This window comes from Xenopus laevis, chromosome 3S, assembly GCF_017654675.1.
Source record: "Xenopus laevis strain J_2021 chromosome 3S, Xenopus_laevis_v10.1, whole genome shotgun sequence".
Lineage (NCBI taxonomy): Eukaryota > Metazoa > Chordata > Amphibia > Anura > Pipidae > Xenopus > Xenopus laevis.
Genome location: NC_054376.1, coordinates 117,151,608 through 117,176,861, shown reverse-complemented (window position 1 = coordinate 117,176,861; position 25,254 = coordinate 117,151,608). Strand labels below are relative to the sequence as shown.

Below are 25,254 nucleotides of genomic sequence, written 5' to 3'. Positions count from 1 at the left end.
GTGCTCCTATCAGCAGAAAATGCACCGGCCCAGGGTTATACCAGTGAGAACACGGGAGTGATCCTCTTCCTGCGTCTTCACGCGGTTGCGCATGCGCCGTAAATGAAAAGCCGGACTTTAAATAAAAAGTCGGCTATTTCGTTCAACCTCACTTGCGTTTGCCCCTGGAAATTTGAAGAAAGAAGACGCCAGAAGAGGATCGCTCCGTGGTGCTCACTGGTATAACCCCAGGCAGGTGCAGTTTCTGCTGATAGGAGCACCGGCCGGGGTTTTAGGTAAGTCAAATCTATGGGTGAAAAGATTTTGATGTGCATCAATTATTTTTTATTGATGATGTGCCTAACATGATCACTGCTCCAATCCTTTTTGAGAAGCCCGAGAGGGTACCATTATATATCTATCTATATCTATCTATATCTATCTATATCTATCTATATCTATCTATATCTATCTATATCTATCTATATCTATCTATATCTATCTATCTCTCTCTCTCTCTCTCTCTCTCTCTCTCTCTCTCTCTCTCTCTCTCTCTCTCTCTCTCTCTCTCTCTCTCTCTCTCTCTCTCTCTCTCTCTCTCTCTCTCTCTCTCTCTCTCTCTCTCTCTCTCTCTCTCTCGATAGAGCGAGAGAGATAGATGGATAGACATATATACATATCCCGGATCGTCATCACTCACAGGAATATTGCAACCAAACAAAAATAGGATTATTTTAATCCAACGTTTTGGCTCCTTATTGGAACCTTCATCATATACAAAGGTCGAGGGAGTTTTTACTTGTGGACGAGTCTATGTTCATCTCTTTTGTGCTATTATTCTTATATAGTGGCGACAAGCTGCGTAGTCTGTATGCTCCTTATTTTTTACCTTGTGTTTTTATTTTTGTCAAAAGGATGAGTAATTGAAAAGAAAATAGATATTTATCCTATAGGATGGAATAAATACAAACTGTCACACGATGGCCAGGGACTTGATTTGTATTGAATCCCGACAGCTATAGGTAGCAAAAAAATTGCAGCTTGCCTGTAAACTCTATAATGGGCGTGCACAATGAAAGTTATATGGATATGGAATATGCGTTTGAAAGAGGATGAAAGCTCCACGAAGAATTTCTAGACATGTTACAGCAAAAGTTTTAGGATTCTGTACCAGCCACATAGCAAATATAAAACAACTCTGACTTCTCTGCCTCCAGTGATGTCCCTTTTGCCCCTTATCTTAAGGTGGCCATAGACGTAACAATTACGATCTTTCTTGGAAAAGATCTTTCCAAGAAAGATTTTTCGTTTCGATACATACGTGTAGAGCTGAATTGTCAGATATACAGGTAGATATACGGGAAGAAACAATAGAATTCTATCTGTATCTGACGATTCAGCACTAACAATGGGTGATGTTTGGGTCCCTTCAAAGGCACCCAATCAAAATTTTCCTTCCAGCCTGATCGGCGAGCCGACCGATATCCAAGTCTTCTGCCGATATCGGCCGGCTCTTTTTCCACCATACACGCAACGAATATCGGACGAAAATTTGTTTTGTACGATATTATCTGTGCGTCTGTGGCCACCTTTATTCTAGTACATTTAGCAATGACCAGTACAACTGTCATATAGGATAGCATTTTCTTTAAATCTATCCCTTAATGTTCTTTCTTGCATCAGTCATACAGAGAGCATTAATGCTGTAGAAACTAAAACTTCATTAGGAATGAGAAAAGGAAAGTGCCTGTGGCCCTCAGTATTTTTGTGTTTATTCTATATGCCTTCCTAGCCCTGACTGTACAATTGATTGTGCTCACAAGATATATATTTATATTCTTCCGGTTCCAAAGATGCAGAAAGCAGCAGTATCCCCCAGCCCCTCCTAACCATTGTGTGGGCCTGGATGATGACCTTTATTGGATAACTGATGTTTATAGATACAAGCGTACAGATTCACTTGAGTCCTAAAAGCTTTCATCTGCAGACATCAGGCAGCCAACTGAAGAATGCATCAGTGTTTTCCTGATAGCCGGCATCTGTAAATATCCATAAACATCTGTTGCTTAATATAAGTAGCATTTCTTTCTAAGAACAATACCCAGGGCTTGAATTTAGCATTTATTTACGAATTTTAGTAGTGTATCAGATCATCAGAGCAGCCTGGCCTCCGTAGTGAATGAATGTTCTTAATTTAATCTCGTATTTTTACAAAAAATTTTCTCTGTTAGAAATATGGTACTGAATTTTTCCATGAAGAATGGTGCCACCAAGAACTCCGCACTTGGGGATAAATAATCCTCATTTTTCTTTACATTTTTTTTTTTTTTTTAAAGGATGAGTTTTGTACTTTAAGGACTCTTCTACCTTAGCATTTAAAGGGACCCTGTCACCGGAAAACATGTTTTTTTCAAAACACATCAGTTAATAGTGCTACTCCAGAAGAATTCTGCACTGAAATCCATTTCTCAAAAGAGCAAACAGATTTTTTTATATTCAATTTTGAAATCTGACATGGGGCTAGACATATTGTCAATTTCCCAGCTGCCCCTGGTCATGTGACTTGTGCCTGCACTTTAGGAGAGAAATGCTTTCTGGCAGGCTGCTGTTTTTCCTTCTCAATGTAACTGAATGGGTCTCAGTGAGACATGGGTTTTTACTATTGAGTGTTGTTCTTAGATCTACCAGGCAGATGTTATCTTGTGTTAGGGATCTGCTATCTGTTACCTTCCCATTGTTCTTTTGTTTGGTTGCTGGGGGGGGGAAGGGAGGGGGGTGATATCACTCCAACTTGCAGTACAGCAGTAAAGAGTGATTGAAGTTTATCAGAGCACAATTCACATGACTTGGGGCAGCTGGGAAATTGACAATATGTCTAGCCCCATGTCAGATTTCAAAATTGAATATAAAAAAAAATCTGTTTGCTCTTTTGAGAAACGGATTTCAGTGCAGAATTCTGCTGGAGCAGCACTATTAACTGATTCATTTTGAATTTTTTTTTTTTCCCATGACAGTATCCCTTTAATTTAGAAGGTCCTAGAAGAAATAAACAGGCAGCAGCTAGAGTCAGTAAGACTGTATCCTGCATATAAAGGGAATTATAGACTTTCAGGAGGAGAAGCATTATTACAAAGCACTGGATAATCATTAACACAGAAGATTTAACCCACGTACTTGGTATTTTTCCCTCAGATTTGCATTGGAGATACTGGAAAAAACAACAGTTCATGCAATTTTTCAATTTTAAAATGCTTATTCTTATCTGTTTTTCTTCTAGTTACCTCATCGCCGAGTGACGTTCTCAACGTCCAATCAGGCACCTGATATTCAAGACCCATCTCAGCACAGTTACTATGACAGTGGGCTGGAGGAGTCTGAGACCCCTAGCAGCAAGTCCTCATCCGGGCCAAGAATAGGGCCATTAGCACTCCCAGAGGACCATTACGAGCGTACCACCCCTGATGGTAGCATTGGTGAGATGGAGCATCCTGAAACTGGTAAGAGATGGTAATGTGCAGAGATCTGCCTTGGCACTCGCCTTTCACCAGATCTCTTCTGTCACTGATAAACTAACTCTAACCACCTAACCACAATTAACATGGATGTCCATACTAACCATTTACTCAAAGGTTCAATCATAGTTATTCTTGGTAGCGTAATTACCAGTGCTGTATCTTCCATGGATATATTTGAAATGCGATCGTTCCAGATATTTTTGTACCTTTATATTGCAACATGGGGTTTTTCCATTCCTGTTTTTCTGCAAATCATGGTGCTTTTTATTGATTTTGCACATTTTTGCCTTCTTCTCTATTACATGAACGGTCATGGAAGAAGTTCGGTTAACAAAATATGCCAGCTAAAATACAGCACATATAATGCAACCGCCCTAAGCAGACTTTGCATTTAGTGTCTGAACAACATCTTGAGAAAAGGGACATTTGCAAAGGGTAATGGATCCGTTGTTGTTAGAATAGGCAATATGGAATATAATGCAAAACACTACAGGTCCCCTACTAAATAATGAAGGGGTCCTAGTCATGTGGACTTAATAAATGTACTGTAAGCATCAAAATTACATACACCAAACCAGAATCATTTGCCAGAACTTGCATAGCTTGAAATTTTGGGAATATTTCCTCTAGTGAATGTATTATGTATCAATAAATACACTTATCCCTTACACAGTTAGGTCCATAAATATTTTGACAGAGACAACTTTTTCGAATTTACATTACATGACCACAATGAATTTTAAATAAAACAACTCAGATGCAGTTGAACTGCAGACTTTCAGCTTTAATTTAATGGGATGAAAAAAAAGATTGCATAAAAAGGTGAGGAACTAAAGCATTTTTTTTTTAAAACAATCACTTCATTTCAGGGGCTCAAAAGTAATTGGACCATTGACTCAGACTATTTCATGGGCAGGTTTGGGCAATTCCTTCATTATGTCATTATCAATGAAACCGATAAAAGCCCTGGAGTTGATTTGAGGGGGAGGTGGTTGTATGTGTAGGATTTTGCTTAATCTGCAAAAACAGAAAACCCATCCGAGACATTGCTACAATATTAGGAGTGGCAAAATCGACAGTTTGGCACATCCAGAGAAAGAAATCACTGGTGAACTCAGCAACGCAAAAAGACCTGGACGTCCACGGAAGACAACAGTGGTGGATAATCACAGAATCATTTCCATGGTGAAGAGAAACCCCTTCACAACAGCCAAACAAGTGAACAACACTCTCCAGGAGGTATCAGTATCAATATCCAAGTCTACCATAAAGAGAAGACTGCATGAAAGTAAATACAGAGGGTGCACTGCAAGGTGCAAGTCACTCATAAGCAATCTAGGCTAGATTGGACTTTGATTAAAAAAAAAATCTAAAAAAGCCAGCAGAGTTCTGGAAAAGCATTCTTTGGACATATGAAACCAAGATCAACCTCTACCAGAATGATGGCTAGAAAAAAAGTATGGAGAAGGCGTGGAACAATGATCCAAAGCATACCGAATCTCTCTCAAACATTTGGGAGGCAGTGTGATGGCTTGGGCGTGCATGGCTGCCGGTGGCACTGGGACACTAGTGTTTATCCATCATGTGACACAGGACAGAAGCAGCCAAATTAATTCTGAGGTGTTCATAGACACTGTCTATGCTAAATGCAGTCAAATTTATTGGGAGGTGTTTCATAATGACCCAAAACATACAGTCAAAGCAACTCAGGAGTTTATTAAAGCAAAGAAGTGGAATATTCTTGAATGGCCAAGTCGCTCACCTGATCTGAACCCAATTGAGCTGCATTTCACTTGTTGAAAGCCACTGCAGTAAAGGTCTGGCAGAGCATTAAAAACCCAGAATCTGGTGATGTCCATGAGTTCAAGACTTCAGGCTGTCATTGCCAGCAAAGGGGTTTCAACCAAGAATTAGAAATGAACATTTTATTGTCAGTTTTTTAATTTGTCCAATTACTTTTGAGCCCCTGAAATGAAGTGATTGTGTTAAAAAAAAAAGGCTTTAGTCCCTCACATTTTTATGCAATCTTTTTGTTCAACCCACTGATTTAAAGCTGAAGGTCTGCAGTTCAACTACATCTGAGTTGTTTCATTTAAAATTCATTGTGGTCATGTACAGAACCAAAATTAGAAAAAAGTTGTCTCTGTCCAAATATTTATGGATCTAACTGTAGTTGCAGACTCAAGCAAATGGGGGCTTTAAAAGACAAACCCATTAAAGCTGAAGCTTTATGCTTACCAAGGTTACCTGGAAGCTGAGGAGATGAGTATATAAGATTCTTGTGGTCAGTTAGATCTCCGTGACCCTACACTAATCAATCACCATGGTGTGGAAAGAAATACTTCAATCTATGGTATGACTTGTGATCTTCATACGACTACCCTTAATTAGAGTGAACCTTGTGAGGCTGAAAGGAAGCTGATTATCAGAAAATGATTCCAGCATTGTGTCTCTGAGAAATGCAACAATATTCCAGAGTGAGTTACCTTAATGACTCCTTTTAATCAATATAAGTGACAATAATGATCTTTGGCTGATGAATTTTATATTTAGAATTTCATGTGTTTCTTTGTGCTTCATACATTAGAAATGTACTTGTGGTTTGTGAAAAGATGACAGAGAGAAATAGTAGCACAAGGTAGTTTTCTGTGGCTGTCGATTTAAAGAGATACTGTAATGGAAATTTTTTTTTAATGCATCGGTTAATAGTGCTGCTCCAGCATAATTCTGCACTGAAATCCATTTCTCAAAAGAGCAAACAGATTTTTTTATATTCAATTTTGAAATCTGACATAGGACATATTATCCGTTTCCCAGCTGCCCCCAGTCATGTAACTTGTGTTCTGATAAACTTCAGTCACTCTTTAATGCTGTTCTGCATGTTGGAGTGATATCACCCCTCCCTTTCCCCCCAGCAGCCTAACAACAGAACAATGGGAAGGTAACCAGATAGCAGCTCCCTAACACAAGATAACAGCTGCCTGGTAGATCTAAGAATAGCACTCAATAGTAAAAAGCCAGGCCCACTGAGACACATTCAGTTACATTGAGTAGGAAAAACAACAGTCTGCCAGAAAGCAGTTCCATCCTAAAGTGCTGGCTCTTTCTGAAAGCACATGACCAGGCAAAATAACCTGAGATGCACCTACACACCAATATTACAACTAAAAAAACAACAAAAAAAAAAAAACCACTAGCTGGTTCAGGAATTACAGTTTACATGGTAGAGTGAATTATTTGCAGTGTAAACAGTGTAATTTAGAAATTAAAATATAATAAACAAATCATGACTGAATCCCTTTAAGGCTTTGTGGGTTCTTGTACCGAACTAATAGTGATGGGCGAATTTATTCGCCAGGCGCGAATTTGCACGATTCGCCTCCAGCGAATAAATTCGCGAAATGCCCACGAAAATTTGCGGCAAAAATTCGCCGGCGTCAAATTTTTTTTGAAAAAACGGACGCCGGCGGCAAAAACGGACGCAGGCGTCAAAAACGAGACGCCAGCGCCGTTTTGCGAATTTTTCACAGTTTCGCGAATTTTGCGCGAAATTCGCAATTTTTTCGGGGAAACGGCGCAAATTCGCCCATCACTACCAACTAATAAATGTACTATAGGTATATTGGGGAAAAAAAAAACCACTTTCTGCTTAGTCACTCTACTGTGGTTCGATGGGTATCCAAGTTAATATATAAACATTCACCCCGAAACTGACTTTCAGGTCCGGCCCTGTGCAGCTGCAAAATTGTGAGCCCACTTACACACTAGTGATGGGCAAATTTGCGCCGTTTCGCTTCGCCGAAAAACTTGCGAATTTCGCAAAAATTTAGCATTTCGCGGAAAATTCGCAAAACTGCGCCAGCGTCTCGTTTTTGACGCCGGCGTCTCGTTTTTGACGCCGGCGTCTCGTTTTTGACGCCGGCGCCCGTTTTCGACTCTGGCGCCCGTTTTTTCGGAAAAATAATTTTTTGACCCTGGCGAATTTTTGCCGCGAATAAATTTGCCCATCACTATTACTCACACTAAACATACTAAATATTGGGATACGGCACCCCATCAATGACTTCTTCCCTAAAGTTGGATGACCCTTATGTTTGTCTTTTCCTCTACCAACTTAGAGGTTCTAAATAGTTGCTGTATTATTGTTTTACTTTTGTTTAGCTTGTCTGAGCTTATTGTAGCACAGGAGTGTTGCTGCTACTCATTTCATGGGCGATGGGAAAATATACATCATTTAATTTCTCCTAGATGATAAAAACATGGGTATAATAGATTCTACTTGTAGAGCATTCATCTCTGGCATTGGCATAAGTGGGAGCAGTCCTTTTGCTTGTCTGGACATCTTTAGCCAAAGTATTTATAGGGATATACAGTATATGTATGTATACAGCTGTAATCTAGACGTCCTATATGATCTTGGTTGCCTATCCCTCTTTGTGAGGGTTCTGTTGTAAATATGCAGAGGTGGCTCATTGAGGCAACTACAGATGGTACCTATGCTTCTCCAGCTGATTCAAACTTTGCAAATAACACCAGATAAGGAGACTGCCATTTGTGGTTCCATCTCCATTGACTATGAGCCTTCATTAGAGTGCGTGTTACTGTAGGAGGCACATTTCTATTCTTTAGCTGGAGAGTTCAGTTATGAGTAGAAAAGAGTAGCTACTGCTTTGAGTGGTTTCTCTAAAATAAATGGCAGAAAAGGGTCAACCCAGATATTGTCCCATAGATAGCAGAGACTTAACCACGTTCAAGAGAGATAGGAGCTGGTAAGTATGATATCTATGGTTAAACTTCCAGAAATGGCAACTGTGGAGGCCTGTACTACATAGCAGGAATGTATCCATGTCAACAGTTCTCACCTTCTGCGTTCTTCCAGCCTTCTCAAGTAAAAGACCCTATTAATGTCAATTAGACATAGTATTTTAAAGGGATACTGTCATGGGAAAAAAAATTTTTTTTCAAAATGAACCAGTTAATAGTGCTGCTCCAGCAGAGTTCTGCACTGAAATCCATTTCTCAAAAGAGCAAACAGATTTTTTTATATTCAATTTTGAAATCTGACATGGGGCTAGACATATTGTCATGTGACTTGTGCCTGCGCTTCAGGAGAGAAATGCTTTCTGGCAGGCTGCTGTTTTTCCTTCTCAATGTAACTGAATGTTTCTCAGTGGGACATGGGTTTTTACTATTGAGTGTTCTTAGATCTACTAGGCAGCTCTTATCTTGTGTTAGGGAGCTGTTATCTGGTTACCTTCCCATTGTTCTTTTATTTGGCTGCTGGGGGGGGGTGATAATCACTTCAAAACTTGCAGTACAGCAGTAAAGAGTGATTGAAGTTTATCAGAGCACAAGTCACATGACATGGGGCAGCAGGGAAATTGACAATATGTCTAGCCCCATGTCAGATTTCAAAATTGAATATAAAAAAATCTGTTTGCTCTTTTGAGAAATGGATTTCAGTGCAGAATTCTGCTGGAGCAGCACTATTAACTGATTCATTTTGGGAAAAAAAAATTTTTTCCCATGACGGTATCCCTTTAAAGTTGCCATGGCCCAATACACGTCTCAGTATGATGGCCAAGCTGGACTAATATAGTTCAATTAATGTCCAGTTTTACTCTTTAAAAGCTGCATTTATCGGCACGTGCCTATTCAGTGATATCTATTTTCTGCACATTGTATTATTTTTATTATTGCTTATAAAATAAAATTAAATTTGCTTTTGCACTGGCATTGGTTAGTGTCAAGTAAAATGATATGGACAGGGACACCCTCACACTCTCCATCTCTGCAGAGAAGCCCTTTAAATCTGTGCCTAGCAGACAGGAATTAACTAATGCTTACACACATCCCCCTAATCGCATCTGTGATAATGACTGTTTGAGAGTGTCCAGCAATGATGCACTTCCTCGTCCCGGGATTAGCGGTGCATGCAGTGTAATGTAGCACGTGAAAGCTCAAGGGACCATGGATGTATATTAAAAAAATAAATCTAGAGAGATAATTGAAGTTAAAAAGGGCACGTTTATTAGATGATTCCCCATGCTTTGCTCTAAAAGGTCATAGGTGAATCTGAGGAGATCTGCCTATTTGCTTGAGTACCATTTTTGGTGCTTTTCAGAGATTAGCCTGTCTGTTATATGGATATAAACAGGCACAAGCTCCACTAAGAATTCTTGTAACTCGCATTATTGCATTAAAGTTATGGGTTTGTATAGGTGCGAATCTTCTATTGTCCCTTTGTTCTACCTTGGGCCTTTACAACTTGGAATAATATCTTGTGGTCGGTTTGGTGACATGGGGACTGAAATGTACCAGTGCAGTCATCCATGGCCACTTTGATGTTTTGTTGCTTCCATTTAGCACTTGTATTGGTAAATTAGCCCCACTATTCATATAGGGGAATGTAATAAAAGTCAGTAACGGAAAAAATATTCGCAATGCGAAAAGTTATGCCTTAGTGCGAACATACATAGTTACATAGTAAGTTATGTTTGCTCCAAAAGATTATGACACCTTCGTACTTCTTAAAAGTGGGCAATGCGCAATTAAAATTCCCAATAACCGTTTAAGGAATAGTATTACATTGCGAAATGCACATTTTTAATCTTATTTGTGCGGCTTTTATTACATCCCCTTATCATTTTTTAAAGAGTGAACTCGATTAGGTTTAGGGTCAGGGCACATTAGTCGGGTCAGGGAGTTTAGTCGCCCGGCAAAAAAATCTCCTCTTCTTCAGGGCGACTAATCTCCCAGAACTGCCTCCCCTGCCTTCCTCGTGAGGCAACTTTGGGCAACTTCGGTAAACGAATTGCGCGGAGTGCCATCCTGCCGGCAATTTACATTTAAGGATCAGGGCACACAGGCAAATTTGGAGAGATTAGTCACCCGGCGAGAAATCTCCTCTTCTTCGGGGTGACTAATCTCCCCAAACTGCCTTCCTGCCGGCTAAAATGTAAATCGTTGGCACTCGAAGTGATTCGTTTTCCGAAGTTGCCTCACAAGGAAACTTCGGGGCGACTTCGGAAAACGAATCACTTCGAGTGCCATCCTGTCGGCGATTTACATTTTAGCCAGTGGGAAGGCAGTTCGGGGAGATTAGTCGCTCCGAAGAAGAAGAAATTCGCTGGGCGACTAAACTCCCAGAATCTGCCTGTGTGCCCTGACCCTAAGCCGGCGGGAAGGCGGTTTGGGGAGATTAGTCGCCCCGAAGAAGAGGAGACTTGTTGCCATGCGACTAATATCCCTGAATCTGCCTGTGTGCCTTGACCCTTACTGGTGGAAGCTAGGGGGTTAAGTCCAACACTTATAGATCTGAAATATAATATCCCTTTATACTTAACATGGTCCTGATGTCAAAGTAGGCTAATTAATGGTAAGGGTATCCCTTTTTATAATGATTCTTTAGTTGCTGTGGGTAATATGGGCACAGGCTCTGGGGTAAGTTGTGCAGTATTAAATTGGAGTGCTGGGAGAAGGAATCCATAGGCATGACTCCTATTAGCCCAGAGGGGAGAATATTAACTTCCTGATCAGCTTCACAAAAGGAAATGGTCATAATTATGGGAATTAATGTGCTCTCCAGAAATCCAAGATGTTGTAAAAGTCACAAACAGGTTGTGGTTTATGCCTCATTATGTGAGAGTGCGCAGATTACATTTAATAGGCTTTTTGGTAATGGGCAAAAATATGAATTTTTAGATGTTGACACGTTTTATGAGCGAGACGTGAGCAGTTTTAATATCCCCGTGTGAGATATAAGATCGACCATACACACCGTTTGTCCTGCTTTGCCCTATTAAAATGATGGCGGTCCATTAAAATTCCACTTGTCTTGGCACTTCATACAAGTGGGAGATCTAAAGGCGGTAAGTGTGTATCAGAGATACTTGTCTGATAATAGGGATTGCTGCAAAACAGTCTGTGCCAGTCTGAGGGAGAAGTTGATTTTTCCAGTAGACGTCTCATGGTGTTTATGTCCACACATACGAGTATTAAAGGGGAACCATACCCTTCTTTGTAGGAAGGGTTTTTATTTTAGGGCAGAGACACTTGTGGAGATTCAGGGAAATTTAGTTGCCCGGCGACAAATTGCCTCTTCTTCTTCTAATTGCCCCGAACTGCCTTCCCTTCTTCTAATTGCCCCGAACTGCCTTCCCCCCAGGCTAGAGTCTGAATTGCCGACGGGATGGCACTTGAAGCGCTTTGTTTTCCGAAGTCGCACAAAGTTTTTGTTCTAGTTAATCAAAGTAATGCTGTTTTGGCTCTTTTGTTTTAGTTTCCATCAGCCCTTTCTGTACTTTAAACGAATTGCTCCCCAAGTGTTTGAAACCCTTCCAGTTCCCCTTTAAAAGCTTAAAGCGATATTGACTTTTTATGCATTAATAGTCACGGTTCTAGAAAGTGTGTGGGGGTAGGACTGTATTCAAGGCAGTATTAGTGCCACCTTAGGACATTGGGTACAGGAAGATTACTTGGCTTCCGTTGCCCATAATAATGGGTAATTTTCATTGTGGAACGTTGAACCTACAATGAAAGGTATAATAACAAGCACAAAGCTACTCCAGGTCCAGTAACCCATAGCAATGACATTTTTGACTATGACACTAGAACAATAAATACTTTTTGATCTGTTGTCATAGTTACTAGAGCTAGCTTTGTGCCTATCATGATCTGTGTTTCATCTATACAGGGCAATGGCACAATAATAAAAATAATATAAGTGTCTCATTCTGTCTCCCACGTGATTTCCAGTTTAACATGTGGACAACAACGTGCCTGGAACTGCCCCTCGTCCATTTCAATGGCAACGGTCCGGACTCATGGGTGCTCTCATGAGAAAATGCTGTAGTCTATGCTTTTGAATGACAGTCACAAATGCACCCTCAGGTCCATTGAACGAGGGACTATAGAGAACCAAGTGTTTTCTGAGATGGAATTTTTTTGGGCACAAAAAAGCCTAAAACTGTTCTGTGTGCTGTTTTACTAGTGTTCAGGGAGGTGCAGGTTGTAAGTCTAGAACCCTTGTTTTTTTTTTTTTTTAAAGGGGGACCATATTGGTCTTAAAGGATAACATTGTACATTGTATATTTCCAAAATAGAATCATGCAAACCCCAGTCAGACAATCCCCTACTTATATATATATATTATATTATATATATTATTTATTTTTTTAATTGCCTGGAGAAAATTGAACGTTTTTAAAAATGTATTTTAATGATCTAAAATAATAAGGCGATCATTAGGTTGATCTAAACAGCAAGAGACTCTTCGCTTTCCCTCCCCACAGCTCTTTCTTCCTGGGTTATGTCCTTAATATCCTCATCCCTGGCCGGATGTATTCGGGCCGCTCTGTCTATCTGCTATGAGCTTATTCAATTAGAAGCTTCTAGCCCTTGGGGGTATAATTCAATTTTCGGTTGCTGGATCTGCAGTATGTGTGGTTATCCCTTGTTAGTTCCTGTGTGCACACAACCTCCCTAGCTGTTATTGCCTTACCCTGCCTTCATCCCATCTCATCATTTCCCATTAAATGCTGCTAATTGAATATTATCGGATGGGTTCCCCCTGGTGACCCTTAATTCTCCCAATTTTCTGGTATGCAGTGTTTACTGTGAAAATGTTATCAGGTGCCAGGCGTCATCCCACTCTTATACACCAGAACCTACAGAGCAGCTCCATCGTTTCCAAGTGGGGCAGCTGGTGGTGTGTGTAAAGGCCGTGGGTGTGAAACGGAGAGCCTGAAGCAGATCGCTCAGCTTATGACAGGCGCTGAATCTGCTCAAAGCTGGTTAATACCCTTACCTCGCCTTCTTACACATATACCAGCTTCTGCTGCCCACCACCACCTCCCCTTCCGATTTGTCACTTGTCACTAATCCATCTGTTCCTGGCCGTAGATACCAGCCTGTTAGCCAGAACATCAACCCAATTAGAGGAGGATTTAAACTCTGTCCAGAGAGAGCGAGCAAGTGTTTGTGAAGCGAGAAATATGTTCTGTGGCTTCAAGAGAAAGACCGACAAGAACACGGGAGATAGAGAGATGCCTCGTTTTTGAGGGAAAGAAGGGTTTTTAGATGGCTAGCCTCTGATGTGGGAAACATTTGAACTAGTACGGTGTTAACTACTACCACACACTGTGCATCCCTTTTCTCCAGAGCTGTATTTGAGGCTGCAAATTAATCCCATCTGAAAGTTCATTGTGTTCCCGGTTCAATAGAAAGGTTGCTACGCTATACAACTAGAAAGCGACTTAATCCCCTCAGATCAGGTTGAGATGCAGCACTCCCAATTTTCTCCTAATGGTACATGTCCTTATGTGAGTCATTTGTAGCTGGATGAGTGTTTTATAGTTTCCTCAAAGCCGATTTTTAACGACGTCCAGAAATGTAGCTAATTTTTATGATTCAAGGTGAATCACCGTTCTCATTCACATCTAGTTATTGATTCTCCCCTTCTGCTGCATTAAACAAACACAGTTTAAAGGGCATGTAAAGTCTTAAATAGAATAAGGCTAGAAATAGTGTATTTTGTATACTAAATATAAACATGAACGCACCACAAGCCTAATCAAACAAATAATTTGTGTTTTCAAATTTGGCTACAGGGGGTCACCATCTTGTAACTTTGTTAAACATCTTTGCAAGACTAAGACTGTGCACATGCTCAGTGTGGTCTGGGCTGCTTAGGGATCGTCATAAACAAAGCTGCTTGAGTTCTGCATGGCTGGGAAGTAAGGCCGGGGCTCCCCCTGCTGTTCATAAGTATGATTGTTTCCCTGCTCAGCAGTTAGGGACCATCTGACAATTCCTATCCACAGCAGTAAATGAAGGGAGAATTTCACTGCATACAGTCAGGTTTCTTATAAAAACAGTACACATTTTTTAATTAAAGTATATTGGAGATAGGTTTCTTTTTCATTAAAGAAAGTAAAAATGGGATTTTATTTTTTGCCTTTACATGCCCTTTAAGTATACCAAAATGGATTCCTGCTTTTAACAGTAGCTATGCTTTCAGGTCTCCATCCACTGGTGAGCTAACCCTGATTCATTTATTTTGACACAAGTGGATCTTTGTCTGATTTAGCTGTCCTAGTTGTGGTCCAGATTGGGTTTATGTGAATGTTTAGTCCTTAGGCCAACTATACAATCCCATGGTGGGTTCTTTTATCTGCAGACACATCGTCCATGGGTGGTTTCCATTGGGCCAAATCAACTCCCATGTGATTATTTCATTGGAACCGTTCTGATTTGTTGAATAAGCCCCAGCTATTGATTGGAGAGGCCATTGTTTTGGTTGTCTTGGGCAGGAGCTGATTTAGCAGCCATGTACCTTCATCTTGCATTTGGGGGCACGAGTGGAACAATAAGGATGAATGATTAGATTTACATTAAATTTGGATACAGATGTGTTGCCATGGCTAATCTAGACCCAGATCCAATCAGAAGTCAACAAACCATTGAACCTGTCAGAGGAGCCAGTATATACTAGGTGGAAATTTCAGTAACTTTTATTACAATAGAAATTGTAGGGACTTCACATTAACTTCCTTTTTTTACATATTTGGTGTCCATACCTTTTTGCAATTCATGTGGATGAGATTTTTGGTAGAATCCCCCTACCAATTGTGCTTGGCTATAGCTGCCCAATACTTGGGCTCAGTTCTCCAGTGGCCATACATTATTTTCCTGTTTTAGGCTAAAGATGGCCACGGATTGCATTTATCAGGAGGGAAGATTAAGATACAATAAGAATAGTCTTTTTTGGAAGAGCAGGTTCTTTGTTTGGTATTGATCTGTACAATTGCTGAGGCATCAAGCCATATAGGTGAACCCAAAGCTCGCTCTCCTATTTCTCTTTTTCATTGGCTCATTGTTTTTTCAAGTCATTCGATCAAGGGACCGTGGTTTCAGGAAGATACAAGCTCCCATTCTACATTGTTTGCAGGAGATTCCTCTCTGATCTGGCCCCGTGCCCGACTCAGTCATCTGAACGATTTTCTTCTCCCCCTTCCTGGGTATTATGCACACAAGAGCCTTGAGCCAAGTCTGCTCTCATTTTCATGCCTCTCTCTCTCCTTTCTGTCACTGTCTACAGGTCTGCCTTTGCCATTCTTCTGGGCTGCTGTTGCCATGTTGTGCAACGGTGTCTCTTTGTGGGTTGCCTGTCCATTCTAACTGTGTAGAAGTCTCCCTTACAGTCTGGCTGGTGTTTATGCCTAAATCTCATGGTTTGCTGTTGCAGATCCTAATCTCTCAAAGTCAATATCCAAGCTCAAGCTCTTTGAAAGCAATAAACATGCTGCCCAGTGCCTACATTTCACCTGGATGGTTCCCCTTTGTGTAGAATCTTTTGTGAATTGGTGCATGACATCTGTCATGGGAATATATGAGTGTGGTTATGTGTATATTGTTTTCTAGATCAGCAGATATGGATACCTTTGCTTGGCTGCAAGTGGATACACGTCACAGTCCCCTCTTTATGACAGATATAAATTCCATATATGTGTGTCCCCCTGATTCTAATTTCCTGTTCCTCTGTTAGCTCTTTCTGGGGGTCTTATTGTTACCTCATTTAGCCTTTCTGTTTAGCGTTTTCATGAACTTGGCACCATGAAATCTCAGTCTTCGCAAATGGGAATCTGTGGATTAGTCCATTTCTAAAACCCACACTGGTGGCAGAAGCAGGCGGGGGGAATGGGAAGAGCAAAGACCTAAGATGCAAGGGAGATCTGTGTGGCAGGTTTTGAAGAGGATCAAACCACTGTGAGCAGAAGAGGATTATGGGATTAGTCCTATCCCAACGGTATCCGACACAGTTGGCCACTCACAAATCCACTGTCTCTACTGGATCAGTCAGTGTCAGTCTGTTGCTGGATTACAAGAGACTTGGTTGCATACAGTAAATAATCTGCATAAGGTTGCAGAAGTCAATCACTGTTGCGCAACAATGAAATCCATGACAAATACAAGTCCAACTTGTCCTATTGATTACTTTTTCTTGCACAGGGCACCTATCATTAAAGATTATTAAAAGATGCTGGTGCTATGTATATTCACTCACCACTGGGGCCCGTATGGATTTAAAATCAAGGGCACCATAAGTCATGCTGAGCGCATCTAATTATTTATCTTATTTTGCATATCACATCTGTTATATCATGGGAATTTTATGCTCATTTTGTTATGTCCACGGGTGCAGTCACGGCACAGATTTGTCCACTGCATCTTGACAGCTCTGAACCGATGCTAAGAAGCAGTGTTCTGTTTATACAATGTAATATGCTCTCCTCCTATTTCTGAGATAAGTAAATGACAGATGAAGTCTCTTTATTAAATTGGGTAAATATTCCTTTTAACCTGCATACTCCTCTTTCCTAGCTGCCTTGCCTGCTTGCTTTCTCTTCCCACCCTCAGGTTGGCAGTTTGTGAATAGTGCAATGTTCTCGATTTCCCTCCCTTGCTTGTGCCTTCCCTCCCACTCTCTAATTGGCACAGAGATGAATAGATAAACATTGGTGTCCCTCTCCTTTTCTCTCCCCCCTCCGTCTCTAGGATGCTCTAATTGGCACACAGATGAACCGAAAAGCTCTGGCCGTGAATTTTTCTTTACCTTGTTATTTTCCTATGCCTTCATTTGTGCCAGGATAAGCTTTGATTCTATCTCTTCCCTTCTTCTATCTCTTTCAGATTTCTCCCTTGCCTTGAATTGGGATTAAAAGGAATAGTTCTTTAGCGCTGTGTCCACCTCACTCTCATGTATATGTGTGTTTATACATATATATATTTACTATACATTTGCCCTTTGATTTCTATTTGGCCCTTTTTGCTATAACCCTTAGTAAATCCTTCATATTTGTTTGACTCTTTCCTCTCCCTACTATTCTCCCCACTATTCTGCCCATGTTCCTTCATCTGTTTTCTTATTCTTTATAAACTAAGATTATTTTGTTGCCAGTTCCTTTATTTTCCCTACCCTGTTTGTTTTATTCTCCAGGCAAGAAATTTGAATTGTAGTAATAGGCGTTTAATGGTGAGTGTTGGGAAGGAACACTTCCTTTTAAGGCAGCATATGGACATGGGCAAGGTTTGCACCAGTCTAGTAAGCCATGTCATTGTTAATAGCTGCTAATTAGTTGCTATACAGTAGATTAAGGCAGACGTGGCCCATATTATTACATGTATGGTATCCATTATCTGGAACCTATTATCCAGAAGAGCCATCCCCCGAATTAAAATTTTTGAAAATGATTACTTTTTTTTTCTCTGTAATAATAAAGCGGTGCCTTGTCCTTTATCCAAACTAAGATATAATGAATCCTTGTTGAAGGCCAGACCAGCCTATTGGGTTTATTTAATGTTTACATGATTCACTAGTAGACTTAAGGTATGAAGATCAGAATTAAGGAAATACATATTCATACCTCCCAACTGTCCCTTTTTCGGCGGTACAGTCCCTCTTTTGACAGCTCAACCCGCAGTCCCTCATTTGTACTGAAAAGTCCCTATTTTCTCTGCACTGAACAGCCAGAAAAAGAAACAAAGTTTCTCACTTAATTGGCTTTTAGCAGAGAGCACAGAACACCTAACAGGTGCAAATAAGATACTTTGTAACAATTTTGAGACACAAAAAACAGTTTAGATAAGGAGAATCATTTTGAAACTTTCATAACCTGCCAAATTTTGTAAAATGAACATGGTAATTAGGGGGTGTGACCACAGAAAGGGGCGTGGTCAAAATTTTTGCTGCGTTACGTGCAAAAAACATTTTTGTCCCTCTTTTTACTTCCAAAATGTTGGGAGGTATACATATTATCCAAAAAAAACCCTCAGTCCCGAGCATTCCAGGGTTGCTTGCTTTGTGTCTAGTTTGTCCTGCCTCTTGCCTGCTGTCACATTTGCTCTCTGTCCTGTCCTGTTTTTTGCACTACAGTCACAACCATTTACACTTTAGGTTTGCACAACTTTTTTCTCTTCCCCTCATTATTTCTACTTTATTCACTCTCATGCATTTTCCTGACTTTTCCTCCATTCTGTACCCCCCTCCATATTTGTATCCCCTTTGATTAGGTGGAGACGGGCAGGATATTCAGAGGTTTTAATTAAATGATAACAGTCTTAGACTCCCTCCCTTACGGATGATAACATAGGCCTTTATCACGCGCGTTCCCAATCCGTTTTCTGCCTCTCTTCTTTCATGTGTAATTTTTAATTATGTTTTATAATCTCAATAGCAAAATAGCCTTAAAACAAAAAAAAAATAATTCTTTCTACAGTGTCTCTTTTTTTTGGGTCCCAATGGTCCACCAAGGTTTTATTTAAGCAGTGCCAGTGTGTGGTCGTTTTTTTTTTTTGTACTTTTTACACAACGTATGTTAAAATTGCAGCATCTTCTAAACCAGTTCTGGCCATTCTGTTGTAAGGTTTAACAAGGATCTGAATAAAGCAGGACTCTTGCTGCCTCAAACTTGTCTACCGACACAAACAAAATGGCGCCAGCCGCTCTTTCATAAATGCAAACACTAAGCCATTTATGTAAACAATACAGAATTTGCTGACAACCTATTTGGTGCTGCTAAAGCAAGGGCAAGAGCCAACCAACTTCACAGAGGTATGTATCTTCCCTGCTATAGCGCGGGCCCAGTGCTATATCAATTACATTATGTATACTCTAATAATTTGTCAATAGTAAGCCTTTAAAAAATCATAAATTACATGGACAGAATTTATCCTCCAGAGTGTGTTACAATACAGATCCTAGCATCTCATCGTCAATGTCTTAATGTCTCAGTACTGCTCATACATTCTTGGTAGTGGGAGAAGATATCAGACTATCCCCTTGCAAGACAGCAACATGAATTCCCAGCAATGACTATAAATGGTTTCCCTCACTGCAGGAGACTTCACCCTTTGTCTACCCATAATACTCCTCGTTGGGCTCCTTGACTGCTCAGCTTGTTAGTCTTCTCTGATAAATAATACCAATAAAGTCCAAAATCGCTGTAGCACACTGATCCGTTTTCGTGAATACAAAAGGTGATTTTATTGGCTCGTTGTAGACTTTGAAACATGGCATCATTTTGGGCCACACAGGGCCCTTTATCAATTTTATACCTATATAATATCAGACCCATCCAATTACCACAATACGGCCGAACTAAAAACTGGAGTACATCTCCTTGCCATCCTATTAAAACTACTGTGGGTTGGAGCTCATGTGCTGCTGGTGGGACATTTTTTCTTCGCACAGTGCTGGTATTTCTTGGGTGGAGTTAACCAGAGTTGTTCTAAACTAAATCCTTCATAACCTAAATACCTTACTTAGTCCAAAATAATAGATATCGATCGGGGACACCCGTTGGATGGCCCCACACACGGGCCAATAAGCTGCCTACTCGGTCTGTCGGCAGCTTTTATTGGCCCCAATATGCCCACCAACGGCTGGGCGATATTGGTTAATCCAATTGTTGGGCCCTGGGGCCGAACGATTGGATTACAATGACCGATGCGGTCCTGGATCAAAGAAAAAAAATCAAGCATGCCTGATCGATATCTGGCTGATTTTTGGCCTGATTTAGATGGGGGGAACCTGTCGGGAGCCCCTACACACGGGCAGATAAGATGCCGAATGTGTCTAAAGGACCTATATCTGCATCTGTATGGCCACCTTAAATCCTGGACTAATAGCTCTTGTGTGGTCTTGTGTTGTTTTTTTTTTTTTTTTTTTTAAATTAATATTGTTATAGGTAGCATAAATAACGTGTCTTTCAGCCTCCGTATTTACACAATTCCATGTTGCTGATATGCCGATGTCCCTCTTTAGGACCCTTGGGGCCTTTTACTTTAATAGTCTCACTCTGTAGCTATCGCTTTAAGAGATTTATAACAAGAATGGTGTGTCTCACATCGAGCCGCTGATGCTAATTGGACGATGCTGGCAGACCTTTGGGCAGTACAGTGTATGTGGAAAATCTGTGAAAGAAAATCCTTTCCGTGACACTTTTTAACACGTCTTCAAAATGAAGATCATCTAAATTAGCCCCAAACAGAGCTTTGCCATCAACAATCATTTATCTGTATTAAAATGAAGCGTCTGTGTGGGAATCGCCAAGGTTTTATAGCAGCCGACTAATGTAATAAAAGTAACAAAAAAAAAAATCCCAATCATAATAATTCATCAAGATATTAAATGGGGGTTGGGGCAACGTGGGTGATTGCTGCAGTGCAGACCCACATTCAATAAAGAGATAATGGAATAGAAAGATGATGTTTATTGGCCTGTGCTTCATCCTCTCCCATCTCTCAGATCAAGGTTTTCAGTGACATTTAACCCCTTTATTACACCATAGCGCTGCATCACATTGCGGTGGGGAAAGGCTGTTAAGGATTTATAAGAATATGGTCACATCCCAGCCGCCTCTTCACACAAAAATTCTTAGGCTAATGATTTATGTGCCTAAACAGGAAAACATGAGATTTTCAGCTCTGGCTCTGCAACTCAAATTGATTGATGTTGTGGATTTCGCAAAAGAAATGCATCTTTGTGGCCAACTTTAAATGTTAATGGAATAAACCCTGCGGTGGGCGACATTCTCTGCACCCAGCAGGTCAACGGGGTTCTCTCTGCAGTCTTCAATATGTGTCTGAAAATGCATTGTGTATAGATACACGAGAATTCTTACATATAATAATGTGAGCCTCTTGCTGAAAGGCTCCTATTTCTGTCATTTTTCTTCATTTCAATTCTTGAGTGCCCATGCTTCTACGTCATCGACTCCACTGTCCAGTCACTTTTGCATTCTCTAGCGCAGTGATCCCCAACCAGTAGCTCACAAGCAACATGTTTCTCACCAACCCCTTGGTCGTTGCTCTCAGTGGCCTCAAAGCAGGTGCTTATTTTTGAATTTTTTTTTAGGCAAGTTTTGATTGAATAAAAACCAGGTGTACTGCCAGACAGGGCCTGTTGTAGGCTGCCAGTCCACATAGGGACTACCAAATAGCCCATCACAGCCTTTTTTGTCATCTACAGGAACATTTTCATGCTTGTGTTGCTCCCCAACTCTTTTTGCATTTGAATGTGGCTCATGGGTAAAAAAGGTTGGGGACCCCTGTTCTAGCAGAACATTAGTGGATGAAAATTATGCCCCGGCAATTGACCGATGCAATGGAGGATGAATGGGGAGAAAAATGGAGGCTTTACAGTGATGCGTGTGGTTTTCCTGTTGGTGGCACATGGCACATATATATAGATATATATACCGTATATCCAAAAATAGGCAAGCACTCGCAGGTCTTATGTAGAAAACTGCTGTTTTTTTGCTGAATAAACACAAAAAAAAGTTCTACATAAGACCTCCGAGTGCATACCTATTTTTGGATACCTATCTTATTTTTTGCTATTTCTATGATGATGGGTGTCAAACAGACAGCAGGAGTTAAGTCTCCCTAAATACTAAATTACATAGGTCTGACACCTGACTACATCTGCCTTCAGGCATATGTCCTAACAGAGCAAACATTTGTGACATGAGCTTTGTGCCTTTTATTTCTGGGAAATTCCGATTTAACTGCAGAATACAGTTGATTTGTTTTGTTTGTTTTTTTCGTTTTTTTTTCATTATGCTCCATTGTTTGAATCTTCTAATCCAAAAAAAACCCCAACGATATTAGTCTTATTAGTCTATATCAGGGATCCTCAACCTTTTGAGCCCGTGAGCAACATTCAGAAGTAATAGGAGTTGGGAAGCAACACAAGCATGAATAATGTTCCTGGGCTGCCAAATAAGTGCTGTGATTGGCCATTTGGTAGCCCCTATGTGGATTGTAAACCTACACTGAGGCTCTGTTTGGCAGTACACCTGGTTTTTATAAGACTAAAACTTGCCTCCAAACCTGGAATTCAAAAACAATCACTTGCTTTGAGGCCACTGGGAGCAACATCCAAGGGGTTGGAGAGCAACATGTTGATCACAAGCTACTGGTTGTGGATCTTTGGTCTATATGGTCTCTATAATAGCCAAATACACCAGCCCTAACCAAAAATGATACACTCCTAATCTGCCGGCTGCTGGTGCATGATTTGCTTAATGTAGACTTAGTTTGTGTCCTCTCTCCTTGGGGAGCACTATTTGTATAGGGCATGTGAACAGGCTTACACTGTCTAAGGGTAGGGGCACACAGGCAGATTTGGGGAGATTTAGTCGCCTGGCGACTAATCACCTCTTCTTCGGAGCGACAATCTCCCCGAACTACCTTCCCCTACCTTGCCACCAGCTATAATGAAAAATTGTGCTGGCGATTTTTCATTATAGCTGGTGGCAAGGTAGGGGAAGGCAGTTCGGGAAGATTGTCGCCCGAAGAAGAGGTGATTAGTCGCCAGGCGACTAAATCTCCCCAAATCTGCCTGTGTGCCCCTACCCTAATGGTTTGGTGCCAGTTGGTTAAGATGATAAATGTAATTCTGTGCTATAATACTATTAAAAGGTCAAGAAACCCGAGTTCTGTTTACCCACTGAAATGATATATTCTACCTGTACATAGAGATTGATGTTCTACTGATTTAGGATTGGGAGTCCACACAGCAGTGTAACTCACTCTCAGAGATAGATAAAGAATATGTATTTAATTATTTTACTTATAGAGGCTTCACTGGCATTTCTTTTGTTCTGTGGTATAGCCCCCTAGTACATATACACAGAAAGCCTAGTCACCACATTGCTCCAGTAAAGACATGGTTGCTTTGAGAGACAAACTCTGGTGATGTCCCTGGAAGCCTCTGAGATACACCACTGCCCTGGGCTCATCTTTTCCATCAAGTTACTGCCCATGTCCACCAGTGTAGATATTAATATTTGTATTTCCCCAGTGGCCAGCACTTTTAGATTGAAATCATCCACTAGTATCACTGACAACTCATTAACGTTCCAACTTTGTGTTGTGCCCTCTCATATTGATCTCCTCCACTGAAATAACTACCAGCTCCTGACTGTTCAATGTGTAATATTATCTTACATTATAAGTCTGCTTAAAGGCTGTTGATACTGTAATGATTGGAGGCTGAAGCAAAAGTGTATAGCATTGAAGAGCAGCTAGTAAAATATACATATTTGGTACATATCATGTGCAACCTCATCTTGTAGCTGTTAAGTTCAACTCCCAATTAGTAGCATATTGCCTAGGCCTGGAAGCACTTGGCCTTCTAATGCTGCTAATACATAATTTAGGAGGCATTCAATAGCTTTTCACATTTAAGTTTTAGAAAAACTTAAAGGGGACCCGTCACCCAAAAAAAAACATTCCAAATCCTAGTTTCACATTAGTCAAGCAAAATGAACTTTAATTACACCATATAAATTATTTGAATCTTGTTTCCTTCAGTCTGGGCATTCATAATTATAACAAGCAGGCATTAGCCATTTTGTGGACACTGTTATTTAGACAAGCCTTGTATCATCTCAGAATCTTGTTTGTGCACCAGAATGGGGGACCTGATGTCCATCCCCATGCCCTGGTTACACAATTAAAGGGTTAAGATAACGGGGGAATGTGGGGAGAGTCGTGACATGTAGGAAGTGCTGAATGGAAAGTGAAAGTAATTGTCTGCCCCGCCTCTATGCCACTGGCATAAAGGAGGGGCAGACAATATTTGATTGATAGCTGAGATTTTTAAATGAGCTTACAACAGCTATGCATGCTTTAATAAAAAATAGAAATTGGATTTCATGTTTAATTTGAAAAGGACTTTTAATATAGAGATTTTTGTGTCTGGATTACAGGTCCACTTTAATGACAAATCTCATGTAATACAGGCTGCCTTAGTCAATGCGTTACCCCTGCTACATGATGGAGGAAGGCCCGATTGTGTTGCAATTGTATATTCATAACTTTTTTTTTTAATATGCTGTGGCCTTTCTAAGGGTTCTTACACACGGGCATTTCTTTATGCATTTGATGCGCATTAAAACGCAGGTTTGAGCATAAAAAAAAGCATTCTCTAATTATATTCTGCCAGGCTGTCCTCATGAGTGTTCTGAGTTCCGTTTTACTTCGTTTGCATTTGTGTGTGTTTGTTGAGATGGAGCATGCTGCGTTTTCTTGCGCTTGACTCATGTTCAGCTATCAATAGAATAGAGAGTTTGTTTGGAATGGAAAAAAGCATGCTTAGCTGCAGCAATAAAACTTGTTTAAACACAATATATGTGGGGGGGGGGGGGGTTTGCCCTCAGCGTGCGTTTCAAAAACGCAGAAGCAAATGCCTGGGTGTAAGAGCCCTAAATCCCGCACCCCCTGGAAAGAAACTGATCAAGGAGCAGCAGTTAGTTACAATGGAGTAAGTTAGTTTAGACATTAAACAGTGTGTTTTGGATGAACCAAAATGCAATGGGAAGGGCACTAGAAGGGTACTAGAGTACTCAGAGGAAACTCATGCAGACATGGGTAGGACATTAAAACTCCATGTATGTTTTTTTGGAGTTTGGAAGGAAACTAGAGTACTCAGAGGGAACTCATGTTGACATGGGTAGGACATTAAAACTCCATGTAGGTTTTTGGAGTGTGGAAGGAAACTAGAGTGCTCAGAGAAACTAATGCAGACACGGGTAGGACATTAAAACTCCATGCAAATATTGCCTGTTAGAAATGGTTCTAGAACTTACCAGTAATGCAAGGCAGCAATGTTAATCACTGAAAGTGATGGATACCACCACTGTGGCTCTATTGGAACATAACTGCGTGTGGTGTAGATGGAACTTTGGCTTCA

General features: G+C 40.6%; 1 protein-coding gene across 6 annotated transcripts in view; it reads left to right on the top strand.

Moving 5' to 3' along the window:
• Positions 1-25,254, top strand: part of pcdh1.S (protocadherin 1 S homeolog) — a 160,734-nt gene that overhangs the window by 104,314 nt on the left and 31,166 nt on the right. For 5 of the 6 annotated variants that reach the window (XM_018256224.2, XM_018256221.2, XM_018256222.2 and 2 more), the window contains exon 4: positions 3,257-3,476. The exons of the other annotated variant lie outside the window; for it this stretch is intronic. In XM_018256224.2, coding sequence (XP_018111713.1) covers positions 3,257-3,476 — 220 coding nt within the window. The remainder of the gene's footprint in view (positions 1-3,256; positions 3,477-25,254) is intronic. 6 annotated transcript variants of the gene reach the window in all.